The sequence below is a fragment of the Carcharodon carcharias genome, chromosome 14, assembly GCF_017639515.1.
Source record: "Carcharodon carcharias isolate sCarCar2 chromosome 14, sCarCar2.pri, whole genome shotgun sequence".
Taxonomy (NCBI): domain Eukaryota; kingdom Metazoa; phylum Chordata; class Chondrichthyes; order Lamniformes; family Lamnidae; genus Carcharodon; species Carcharodon carcharias.
This window is the reverse complement of record NC_054480.1, coordinates 51,238,318-51,251,780: the sequence shown is the minus strand read 5'-3', so window position 1 is coordinate 51,251,780 and position 13,463 is coordinate 51,238,318. Positions and strand designations below refer to the sequence as shown.

Genomic DNA, 13,463 nt, shown 5'->3' with positions numbered 1-13,463 from the left:
ACCAGGCCAGGCAGCTTTGCCCTAGCAATACCCCTCCCACCCCACTTAATGGTGTCCAGCCCTAGTGATGAACTTCACTGGTGGGCTGGCTGCAGTTCCAGCAGTGGCCACTGGTCCCAGCAGGGAGCTGCCAACTATTTGATTGGCCAACAGCTTGGAGGTGGGACTTCCTCCTCAGATGGGGGCGAAAGTTCCGCCTCGAGCCACTTAATAACCCGCTGAATGTAAAATCCTGGCCTTGCTGACGAGCAGGTTGGTTATGTAACAGATATCAGACTAAGGGTCTGTATAACATACAGCATAGGTAGGTTGTGACTACTGTTAGATTCAGGTTTTTTTCACGGCTAACTCAAATGTATCCCAAAAGTATCCCAAAAAAATTGAATATCCCAGTATCTTTACTTAAGCCCATTCTTCTTTGTAGTGTTATATTTCACAGAAAACACCTCCATAAATTCAATAGTGCACGCACCACCTTTCATCCAAATGGAACCAGGTGACAAAACAAACTGTACAAGGCTTCCTGTAATATGTTGAGTTTTGTTCTTTATGTCAATGCAAGCGGTATTTCTTGATAAAGTGTCCTTCTAGCTTGTGGGAAACATTGTTGCAGTCAGGTGTTTGGTTTGCTGAAGTACGTCCCATCAGAACTCTCAGGAAAATAGGCCTCAGTTCTGTACAAATTAGGTAGCTCATATGTCGAATTCTGTTGGTTATAGCAGCTGCTTTTCTTCTGTAACAGAAATTACACTGAAAGTGAAGTTCAGAAAAAGTGATTGATGAGAAGCAAAAATTGGAATACAGCTGCATTTACATGAACACTGGTGACTTGGTCAATGTATTGGCTTGCTACAAAAGAAAAGATTACCTTGGGAACAAAAATTAGAAGCCCCCCCAAAAAAATAAAAACTGCAATGTCAATGGTACTAAAGCTGCACCAGGTACAATCTCACACCTTACACATTCTGACAAACTTAAGCAAAGAACCAGGCATTTATCCCCTAACGTCAACAGTTGTTACATAGGTGATCAAGGAACAGAATAGTTACTATTTATTGAACAAAACTATATTTTCTGTTTTATATTTTCCACTTTGCTTACATTTAGAAATGAAGGTGCACTGATTGAATGTAGAAGTTTACGAACAGCGCCTGGCAAGTTTCCACAGTCTTTTTCTGCCTGAATCACTTGTTGCTCCAGTATAGCTGCATTCTGTCCAACCATCTTCACAAAAGTCTATAATAAAAGAATTAGAAGATCCACAAAATATTTACTTCACATCAAAACTAAGAATTTACCATTTTCACCAAAAGTTGTGTCTGATTTCATGTTGAGTAGAATAAGATCTATAATGGGTGAAAGTAAAAAAACCTGAGAGAAATAGAGCAGTTATAAAAACACAAAACTAAACTGATCCAACCTTGCATTGTATTCATCTGTCTAGATTTTCTGGTGGGGGGTGGGGGGACGGGGGTGGTGTTCTGTCCAATTTCCAGGTAGTAACTGAGGGGGTGGAGGCAGGACTCCCATTCATTGCACCTGTTCCACTTTTGCTGTTATTTCTGGTGAACAGCAGAACTGCTTGCCCAAAGTAGGTAGGTTTATGTAAAGAAGGCTAATGATGTGGTGATTTTCATGCCTCAATATTCATCATTTCCATCACATTTGCACCCATTCATATCCATGCCAGTAGAAATGTTGTGAATCTTGCATTTATGGTTGCTGGTCATTAATATGAAAAGCATAAGAGGGAGAAGGGATAGGGGGACATGATGGTAGATTCAGCTGAGAAAAGATGGGAGGAGACTAAAATGGAGCATAAACACTAGCATGGATTGATTGGGCCGAATGGCCTGTCTCTGTGCCCTATATCATCTGTAACTTGAAGGCACAAGTTAGAGGGACAAGCTAACAATTGCACAGGTACAGTAAAAACCTAATTTCTCTATCATTTTTGTTTATTTTTCTTGTTGTTACGACCTATTGTCATTTGTTGAAGAATTGCCATTTGATTCCCATCATATTTTCATTTATAACAAAACTTCCCTCCATTGGGAAGTTTTTTGCTAATTTTGATCTTGAAAGAACAGGAGGGATGAGACGGGAGGGTGCTGGGCTTTTGAGGCTGTGCCATTGGTGCACAGTACCAACTTCCTGATATCACCAAATCAGAAAATAAGTACCTACCACGAAAGTAAATGAAACAAACCAGGAAGGCCCCAGGTGCAATCTCCAATGCCAATTTAATTGATGTCACCCAGGCAACAGTAAACCTACAACTGACTTCAGCACCCAAGCTGGAGAACACTGCACAGGATCACAATATTTAGAAACCCTGGCTTGAAAAGTGACAGTGAGAAAGAATGTGTATTGAGGAAGTGGAATCAAGCTTAGCTATAATGTTCCTCCTCTTTTAATAGACTGTGGTACAAACTACCCAGACACACGAATGGATAATAGTCACTAATATGGGTAATGAGAGAGTGAATAGAAAATTGTATCTAAAGAAGGAGCCAACAATTTTAGGAACTGCAAAGAGGGGGAAAATTCAGTAAGAAAAAAGATAGATTCTCATTGAATTTAATTCTAAACAGTGACGGTGGCATAGCGGTAATGTTATTGGACTAATAATCCAGAGACCCAGGCTAATGCCCTGGGTTCCAATCTCACCATGGCAGCTGCTGGAATTTAAACTCAATTAATCAAACTGGAATTGAAAGCTAGTCTCACTATGACACCATGAAACTAATATCAATTATTGTAAAAACCCATCTGGTGCACTAATGCTCTTCAGGGGAGGAATTCTCCCATCCTCACCCGGTCTGGCAACTGTCTTTTAAATGGCCTAGCAAACCATCAAACCACTACTGAAGAGTCAAACCAAACAGACTGCAGCAGTTCAAGAAGGCAGCTCACTGCTACCTTCTAAAGGGCAATTACAGATGGATAACAAATGCTGGCCTTACCAGTGGCACCCACATACATACATATGAAAGAATATATATAAAAAAGCTTTCTCAGTTCATTTCTTGAAACGTCCTGTGTACTGACTGATAGCAATTTGCTGTTACTTAAACTCACTTTACCATGGATTTGTTTTGTGCAGGCTTGTCCAACCTTTTCACATGGGTGGCCACATTTCAATTTTTCTCACACTTGGGGCGGGAGGGGCAATGAGAAAATTTAGGAAAGATATGCTTTGGTATAACATTAAACATGAATTTTAAAAGAAATTAGCTGACGTATGAAAAGAAACAAATTGCTGAGCAAAAAAAAAATTTTACAGTAAATTGATAATTCAAAAAAAAAAATGGTTTTAAATAAAGCTGACCATTAGAGTGTGAAAGTGTGATAGTGTGCGTCCAGCTCACTCTAAGGGTCTAAGGGCACTCATTAATTCAACCCGTGAGAGTGCCTATTGATGTTTGTGGGTAAAGTGAATGAGAACCCGGAGACTGGGGGTGAGCCAGACACATACACTCTCCACCCTCTCTCTCTCTCATACATTCTGTCTCTCACACAGACGCTCACTTCTCTCTCTCTCACTCCCATACTCACCCCCTCTCTCTCTCGCACACCACCCCTCTCTCTCGAATGCACACACCCACCCCTCTCTCTCTCTCACGCACACCACCCCTCTCTTGAACACATACACCCACCCCTCTCTCGAACGCACACATCCACCCCTCTCTCTCGAACGCACACTCCTCTCTCTCCCTTGCAAACACACAAGTGCACATACACACCCCTCTCCCACCCATCATACACACCCACTGCTGTTTCACATACGCATACATCATCCTCTGTCATACACACACGCACAGAGCCTCCTCTCTCGCACGAGCGCAAGCCTCTCTCACACACGCGTGTAACCCTCTCTCGTGCACACACATGCGCGCAACCCTCTCTCGTGCACACACATGCGTGCAACCCTCTCTCGCATGCACACACACACACACGTGCACGAAACCCTCTCGCAACCCTCTCTCGCACACACACACGCAACCTTCTCTCGAAAACACGTTCCCTCCATCTCTCTCTCAATCGCACGCCCTCTCCATCTCTCTCGCAAACGCACGCCCCCTCCATCACTCTCAAACGCACGCCCCCTCTCACTCTCGCTCATGCTGCCTTCCTTCTGGAACACGCACACGCGCTCACTCCTCTCTTGAATGCACGCGCGCCCACCCCCCTTTTCCGTGCCCACCCCCCCCTTGCACGCACTCACCCCCCCCCTCGAACACGTGCGCACTCAACCCCCTCTCTCGAACACGCGAGCACTCACCCCACTCTCTTGAACGTGCACGCACTCACCCCACTCTCTCGAACGCGCACGCACTCACCCCACTCTCTTGAACACGCGCACACTTACCCCACCCTCACACACATGCGTGCACTCACCCCCCTCTCACACGCGCACACTCACCCTTCATTAGATTCTCTCTTGGTGGAGACAGTCATTGCCTGGCACTTATGTGGCAAGTAACATTCGTGCCACATATCAGCCCCAACCTGAATGTTGTCCAGATCTTGCTGCATTTGCACATGGACTGCTTCAGTATCTAGGGAGTCATGAATGGTGCTGAACATTGTGCAATCATCAGCGAACATCCTCACTTCTGACCTTATGATGGAGGGAAGGTCATTGATGAAGCAGTTGAAAATGGTTGGGCCTAAGACACTACCCTGAAGAACTCCCCGCAGTGAGGTCCGGGATTGAGGTGAACAACCACAACCATTTTCCTTTGTGTTAGGTATGACTCCAACCAGTGGAGAGTTTTCACCCTGATTCCCATTAAATACAGTTTTGCAAGGGCTCCTTGATGCCATACACAGTCAAATGCAGCTTTGATGTCAAGGGCACACACTCTCACCTCATCTCTGGAGTTCAGCTCCTTTGTGCATGTTTGGACCAAAACTGTAAACAGGGTCAGGAGCTGAGTGGCACTGGTGGAACCCAAACCGAACATCAGCGAGCAGGTAATTGCTGAGTAAGTGCCACTTAACAGCATTGTCGACGACACCTTCCATCATTTTGCTGATGATCAAGAGTAGACTGACAGGGCGGTAATTGGCCAGTTTGCATTTGTCCTGCTTTTTGTAGACAGGACATACATGGGAAATTTTCCACATTGCCAGGTAAATGCCAGTGTTGTAGCTGTCCTGGACAGCTTGGCTAGAGGCATGGCTAGTTCTAGCACATAAGTCACAATAAGTACTATTGTGAAATGTTGTCAGGGCCTTAGCCTTTGCAGTATCTAGTGCCTTCAGACATTTCTTGATATCACGTGGTGTGAATCAAATTGGCTGAAGACTGGCATAAGCGATGCTGGGGTTCTCAGGAGGAGGCCGAGATGGACCATCCACTTGGCACTTCTGGCTGAAGATGGTTACAAATGCTTCAGCCTTGTCTGTTGCACTGATGTCCTGGGATTCCCTATCATTAAGGATGGGGATATTTGTGGAGCCTCCTCCTCCTCTTTTTAGTTGTTTAATTGTTCACCACTATTCACAATTGGATGTGGCAGAACTACAGAGCTTAGGTCTGATCAGTTGGTCGTGGGACCACTTAGCTCTGCCTGTCACATGCTGCTGCTACAGTTTGGCGTGCAAGTAGTCCTATGTTGTAGCTTCACCAGGTTGACACCTCATTTTTAGGATGCCTGGTGCTGCTCCTGGCATACCTTGCTGCAATCTTAATTGAATCAGAGTTGAGCCTCCGGCTCGGTGAAATGGTAGAGTGGGGCATATGCCGGGCCATGAGGTTACAGATCATGGTTGCATACAATTCTGCTGCTAGGAATTAAATGGAGAGGATGGACATAGAATACAATATTAAATGAGGAAAATCAGTAAAGTTGTAGTATTAAAGTTTGTGGGACCAGATTAAAACACAGGAATATAAGCTAAAGAAGTTACAAACGAAAGCAGCTGAGTTTCCTCTTTTTCAAAAAATTGCTTTTAGGTTTTTATGATGATTATCCATTAACTCAGAAATACTACATTTTCACTAACAGTACTTCAAGGGTAATTCATAAGAAATATAATTCAATGTCAGAACCCTGAGGTAAGCATTTTAAAGTTTAAATTTTCTTCATCTCCAGCTCAACCTACAAAATTTCTCTTCAACAAATTTGTCACTGTGAAGGCTCCTTCAATCCTGGGGAGATGTGAACTGCAGAATTTTCCACAATACTATTTTGTAACTGAGTCATACCATCTGATATCCAAGTGAGGTAACCAAATAGTAGTTTGGAGCACCTTAGTAAAGTGTAACAATTATCCAAGAACACTATGCAAGGACTTGAAAAACTCATCTGATGTAGGATTCATGCCACAGCTCAAGCAGGTTATTGCACCACCGCCTGAGGTCTATTTTATATTTAGACATTTGAGATTCAGAAATTTAATTTAATTAAGTTGTAACAAATGCACTTTAAAAAGTTGCAAACCTCCATCTTATCAATCTTTGCATACACCTTCTTCATTTCCAGGGCCTTGATTTTTATTTTTGGAACATTTTCATCAAGAATTTGTGAAGAATCATTTCGAATCTATAAGAAATGGAAAACTTTAGTTACTGTATAAAATTATTTTAGAGAATCAGAATATTTTTAAGGAATAACTTCATAAAAACATCACTGTAATTCCCAACTTGACCTGCAAGGCACCAGGAACAGTTTGCATGTGCACTTGCCGCTAGTGCATCTGTGGTTTGGAAAGATCAGTTAGGTGTAACAAACTGGATCTTTTTATAGTTTTCTTGCAAGTATTAATATTGCAGGACGTGTCTCAGATGATGCTAATATCTTCGGCAGAAAGAGGAGAAAAGTCAAGTCGAATCAGATCAGCCATGATCTTATTAAGCAGGCTCAAGGGGCCGAATGGCCTACTCCTGTTCCTTGTTCGTAATGAGATACGCCACGATCTACAAAAGGAGTTATGAGATGAAACATGCAAATAAATAGACAAATGGCAGATTTAAGTTTATTGTTCAAAAGGAAGGAAAAACAAATACTATTCATACACCACAAATTGCTAAGGCTGAAGTTCAAAGAGATCTAGGTGTATCAGTAGATTTGGTACTTAACAAGTCTAACCACTTTCCATCAGCAACAAACAAACTGAACAGTACAGAATAAACTAGAGAACGTCGCGCTAAAACCATAATGCTTTGGTCAGACTGTAGCTCAAATGCTATGTCCTTAGACAACAGGCAGACATTTAAATGGTGTAGATGGTACAGAGATATACTAAAAGAATGATCACTACACCAGAGGATCAAGTTAAAAGCACAACTACAGATTTGCAGTGAACAAATATGTTCCATTCTTTTAAATGGCATGGAATTTTTATCATTATTTTGTGAACTGCGAACTGAAGTTCTGTTCCTTTTCACCCCTTTTCCAATCATAAATGCCCAGGGAACTGGAGCTTGTACCATTAATGTTCAGTGCTATTGTGATCTCTGCTACTGCAAGATTGGTCCTTGTTTGATCAGTTACTGACTGCAACTGCATATGTAGGAAGTCTCCCCCTAGTGTTTCAGTGTCACTGGATGCATTAGCCTGGATTTTGCAACCTGCAGCGAAATGACAGCACTGGCCGCAGACCTCAAAGAAAGCTTTCCACAAAGATCTAATAGTTCCTGTGGAACGGATTTCTCCTTTTCTAACATTCATTCTGGCTCCAGCTACAAGGGACCTCAGGAATCCAGCAGTGATGTCATCAAGCTGGCGAAGCAGCCAATCATATTCTCTCAGACAGAAAAACAGATAATAAAAGCCACTGAATATCCTTCACTTTTTAATCATTTTACGGAAAGCAAAATACAGATTGGGATATATACATGGGATTAAGGTAAAGCTGAAATTTTAAGCAAGCTTTTTAAAAAAATATTTTAAAAACCTATGGAATTTTTATCATTTTGGAGAAATTTCAGATTACATAAATATAACATTAGTATTCCAGGGACAGAGCGTTGTTTTGCACTAATTATGACTTAACATGCTGTTAAAACTCAGTTACATCTCAAACTGTAATTTTATCAAACATTTTTACAGTGAGACTAATAGCGTGAAATGTGGAACCACATAAAATTAAGTGATTAATATGAGTTACATCTGTGGAGATTTCAAAAGTGTTCCCTGTGAAGGAGGAGGAGTGGGGGGAAATACTGACAGCAACTTTTAGATTTCCATATTTAACTCTGCACATGCAGATGCCAGAAGTTGCTGTCAGTTTCACAGTTGTGATGACGGAAAAAGCTGACAGTTTGTCATTACAACCACAAAATCTGGGCCATTATGTTCATCTGAGGTCTTTATTTCCCTAGTCACTTCCTTTATTCAACTTAATTGCCCAATGCCTATCAAGCACTGAGCAGCCCTTACTAGACAGACAAATATACACTTCTTGATGCCCAGCGTATTTCTAATTAACCATATTTCTAACATAATGGAACATATTATAGCATCCTCCTCAAGAACGTAATACAATCCAGATTTGCTGCTTTGTTCCTGGAAACTGGTAAGACCAACTTGTCATTCCCTCTTGTGCAAAACACACGAGGGTTACTGATCAAATTAAGATAGAACCATAGAAAAAACTAATGAGATTGAAGAAGCGTTTACCTTTGCATACATGGCTATCTTGTACCAGCCTGCAAAATACAACAGCCAAGTTTGATAATCAACATTCACCATCACCAAGAGTAATCAAACAGCAACTTCCTGTATCCACACATGCACAGTTGAGCACACAAGTCAGCATGTTGCTGTACGAGTTGTCCTACTCCTCCAAAAGCTCACTACATTGGTGCCTCCCCAAGATACTCAGCAGTCACACACCTGAAACAGTATGATGACGGAGTACTTACCCATTAGATAGCCATTATATGTACCAGAAAAGTTGGGGCTTGTCCATTCAAGTGTAACTGAATTTTTAACAGCGTGATGAGACTCAGTCACTGGCTATCAACCTGTAACTGAAATTTTACTTTTAGAAGTGTGGAGTCTCATTCATACAGATTTTAATTATTGTTTGAGATTTTTAATTCGTTTTTTTACTTTTGCTTATTGTTTCCTTAATCCCTCTCTCTTAATCACATTTCTCTTCCCCCTCTATTTTCCTTTTTGTATATGATTTTATATTGAATTAAATATTCTAACTTGCACTTTCTGGTTTTGACTCTTCCTGTCTCAGTAAGGATTCTTCAATCTGATGGATTAAGAAAACATTTTGCACCTTTCGCAAAAGTTCCAAATCCCCTAACATATGTGCAAGGAGCAGGAGTAGGCCACTCGGCCCTTCAAGCCTGCTCCTCCATTGAAGATGATCATGGCTGATCTGATTGTAACCTCCCGCCCGCCCCCAATAACTTTTCACTCCCTCGTTAATCAAGAATCTATCTAGTTTTTGTTTTAAAATATTCAAAGACCCTCCTTCCACTGCCTTTTGAGGAAGAGAATTCAAAGACACTTGACCCTCAGAGAAAAAATTTCTCCTCATCTCTGTCTTAAATGATCGACCCCTTATTTTTAAACTGTGACCCCTAGTTTTAGATTGTCCCATAGCAGGAAACATCCTCTCCCCATCCACTCTGCCAAGGCCCTTCAGGATCTTAGAGGTTTCGATCAAGTCACCTCTTAGTCTTCTAAACTCCAGTGGATACAAGCCTAACCTGTTCAACCTTCCCTCATAAGATAACCTTCCTATTCCTGGTATTAGCCTAGTAAACCTTCTCTGAATTGCTTTTAACACATCAACATCTTTCCTTAAATAAGGGGACAAATACTGTACACAGTACTCCAGATGTGGTCTCACTAGTGCCCTGTACAACTGATGCATAACCTCACTGCTTTTGTATTCAATTCCCCTCGCAGTAAGCGATAACATTCTATTAGCTTTCCTAATTACCAGTTTTACCTGCATAGTAGCCTTTGCGATTCATGCACTAGGACACCCAGACCCTTGCAATCTCTCACCTTTTAGATAGTATGCTTCTTTTTTATTCTTCCTGCCAAAATGGACAATTTCACATTTGCCCACATTATACTCCATTTGCCAGGTCTTCACCCACTCACTTAACCTATGTGACTTTGAAGCCTCCTTACATCTTCTTGACAACTTATTTTCCTACTAATTTTTGTGTCGTCAGCAAAGTTAACAACCATACCATCTGTCCCTTCATCCAAGTCATTTATATAAATTGTAAAAAGTTGAGGCCCCAGCACTGGTCCCTGTATCACACCACTTGTCACATCCGCCAACCAAAGACCCATTTATGGCTACCCTCTATTTCCTGTTAGCTAGCCAATCTTCTATCCATGCTAATATACTACCCCTACCATGAGCTTTTATTTTCCCCAAAAACCTTTGATATGGCACCTTATCAAATGCTTTCTGGAAATCTAAGTACAGTACACCCACCGGTTCCCTTGATCCACAGCACATGTGACTACTTCAAAGAACCTCAATAAATTGATTAAACATGATTTCCCTTTTACAAAACCATGTTGACTCTGCTTGATTGCCTTAATTTTTTCTAAATGTCCTGCTATAACATCTTTAATAATAGCTTCTAACATTTTCCCCATGACAGATGTTAAGCTAACTGACCTGTAGTTTCCTGCTTTCTGTCTCTCTCCCTTTTTGAACAAGGCAGTTACATTTGCTATTTTCCAATCTAATGGAACTTTCCCTGAAACTGGGGAATTTTAGAAAGTTAAAACCAATACATCAACTTTCTCACTAGCCACTTCTTTGAAGACCTTAGGGTGAAGTCCATCCAGACTTGGGGATTTTCAGCCTGCAACCCCAAAAATTTGCTTAATACCGCTTCCCTGGTGATTGTACTATTTTGCTATCTAGTGGAACCTTCCCCGAATCTAGGAAGGTCTGGAAAATTAAAACCAACGCCTCAACAATTTCACTAGCCTCTCCTTTCAAAAAGAGGGCAGCGAGCTGTTTTGACTGGTTGATAACCTCAAATAGCAGTGTCAAAGCTGACAAAAATTCCATAGGCAAGAGTAAATCTAATAAACGGCAAGCAGTGTTCGTTTGATCCAGGCCATCATATATAAGCCCAAACAAGTAGAGTCGTCATTAATTTTCTGAGCCAAGAACTGTCATAGGTATGTACACACTTCGGTTTATTGTGCAGGCAGCAGTAAGGTCCCACCTAGAAGACCATAAAATTTCTAAAGTAATGGAAGTTACTGTTATGACAGATAGTGACAAACAATCCCACAAACACACAGGTGGCAGCACACCTTTGTTTGCAAACCCACACAGAAACTGGAATGATAGGAAAAGGTATAATGAACAGGGCACTAACTACCATGAAGGGGTGGCAGAAATTAAAAGACAGAAGCTTCTCAAAGTAACAAAAAAGACAGTGAGAGAGATAAGTATGATTCGAGAGGACCGATATGTTATTTTGCCATATGATGGGGCATGTAAAAACAGATTGCTGGTGTATCAATTTGGTGGGGTTTGAGGTATAAAATCCCTTTTAAAATTTTTAAATTCTAAAAATCTATATCAGGTCGACCAGTCTAATTTATCATTCACATCAAACAGGAGATCACACACAAGCTGGAATATGCTGTAATTTTCTGGATGCAAGTAGTTGGCTGGTAAGTTCATTCTCTACATACCAATGAGAATATTAGTGCACCTCACCCAAAGCTCAGCAATATAAATGGGTATGTATCAAGCCCTGTCCATTTAGAATGTCAACAAAACCTGCTGGAAACTCAATACAATGCTAGGTTCTTTTATTTTTATTCGTTCTTGTGATATAAACATTGCTTGCAAACCAACATTTATTGCCCATCTCTAATTGTCCTTGAGAAGTTGGTGGTGAGCCACTGCCTTGAACTGCTGCAGTTCATGTGCTAAAAGCCCATCCGAACTCCCGGGCAGCAGAACAAACCAAATACACTCTCATGTATCACAATATAATTTATCCTTGCTAAAAATAGGCAGTGTATACATTGGCTATTCCAATACCACCATGTTTGGTTTAAAAATATAGTAATACTTACCATGTCAAGCATTGCACAAAATTCATCCAGTCTGATTAACATTTCTTCAATGCTCTCATCAAGTTCCTTAGCCTATACAAGAAAAAAAAACACAAGACACTGCATGAGCCCATATTGATAGAAAATGGATACATGAGCCATGCAGATTTTCATTATCTTAATCAATGCCCATTCTCGTACATGGTATAGTTTACTCAATATATTAATGATGTTATACACTAAATATTAAAAGGGAACTCTACTTGCATAGTACATAAAACTTGAACAAAGATTCATTCTCTAATAAAGATTTTTTTTGTTTATTTGCTCTTGAGTTGTAAGCGTCACTGGCAAGGCTGGTATTTGTTGCCTATCCCTAATTGTCCTTGACAAGGTAGTGGTGAGCCACCTTCTTGAACCATTGCAGTCCATGTTGCACAGGTATACCCATAGTGCTGTTAAGAAGGGAGGGAGTTTCAGGGTTTTGACCCAGTGACAGAAAAGGAGCAGTGATATATTTCTAAATCAGGATAGTGTGTGACTTGGAGGGCTATTTTCAGGTGGTGGTGTTCCCATGCATCTGCTGCCCTTGCTCTTCTAGGTGGTAGAAGTTGTGGGTTTGGAAGGTGCTGTGTTACAATTGCGGATGATCAGTCTGCAGATTATAATAAGACTGTTATGCTTAATGCATATGAGTTACTTCCAGAAGCTCACAATCAAAAGTTTAGAAATCTGAGAAAGACATAATCAGATCTTTGTGGAATTTTCTAGAGAAGAAGAAATGTTTTTTGATTGATGGTGTAGAGCCATGAAACTTGAAAATTTTGAAAACGTTGCAGAGGTGCTGTTAATGGAAAAGAAAATGAAAAAGCGTCTCTTTTGGAGTAAGGTCCCACCGAGAAGACTGTAAAATGTCTAAAATATTGGATGCTGCAGACCTTACAGATCATGCCCCAGACACCACCATCACCATCTCTGGGTACGTCCTGTCCCACCGGCAGGACAGACCCAGCAACAGATATACAGTTGGGAGGGAGTTGCCCTGGGAGACCTCAACATCGACTCCAAACTGCATGAAGTCTCATGGCATCAGGTCAAACATGAACAAGGAAATCTCCTGCTGATTACCATGTACCGCTGCACCCCTCAGCTGATGAATCAGTACTCCTCCATGTTGAACACCACTTGCAGGAAGTATTGAGGGTGGCAAGGGTGCAGAATGTACTCTGGATGTCCATCAGCAAGAATGGCTTGGTAGCACCACCACAGACCGAACTTGCCGAGACCTAAAGGATATAGCTGCCAGACTGGGTCTTTGGCAGTTAGGGAAGGAACCAACAAGAGGGAAAAGCATACTTGATCTCATCCAACCCGCCTGCTGCAGATGTGTCTGTCCATGACAGTATCAGTAGGAGTGACCACTGCACAGTCCTT

At 41.4% G+C, this 13,463-nt stretch overlaps 1 protein-coding gene across 1 annotated transcript in view; it reads right to left on the bottom strand.

Moving 5' to 3' along the window:
• Positions 1-203: 203 nt before the first annotated feature.
• The window catches only part of LOC121287262 (biogenesis of lysosome-related organelles complex 1 subunit 4-like), a 50,580-nt gene continuing 37,320 nt past the window's right edge, over positions 204-13,463 (bottom strand). Inside the window, exons 2-5 of the mRNA XM_041204974.1 lie at positions 12,051-12,122; positions 6,453-6,554; positions 1,102-1,236; positions 204-733 (exon numbers count right to left, since the gene is read on the bottom strand). Of these exons, the coding sequence (XP_041060908.1) occupies positions 614-733; positions 1,102-1,236; positions 6,453-6,554; positions 12,051-12,122 (429 nt within the window). The 3' untranslated portion in view covers positions 204-613. The remainder of the gene's footprint in view (positions 734-1,101; positions 1,237-6,452; positions 6,555-12,050; positions 12,123-13,463) is intronic.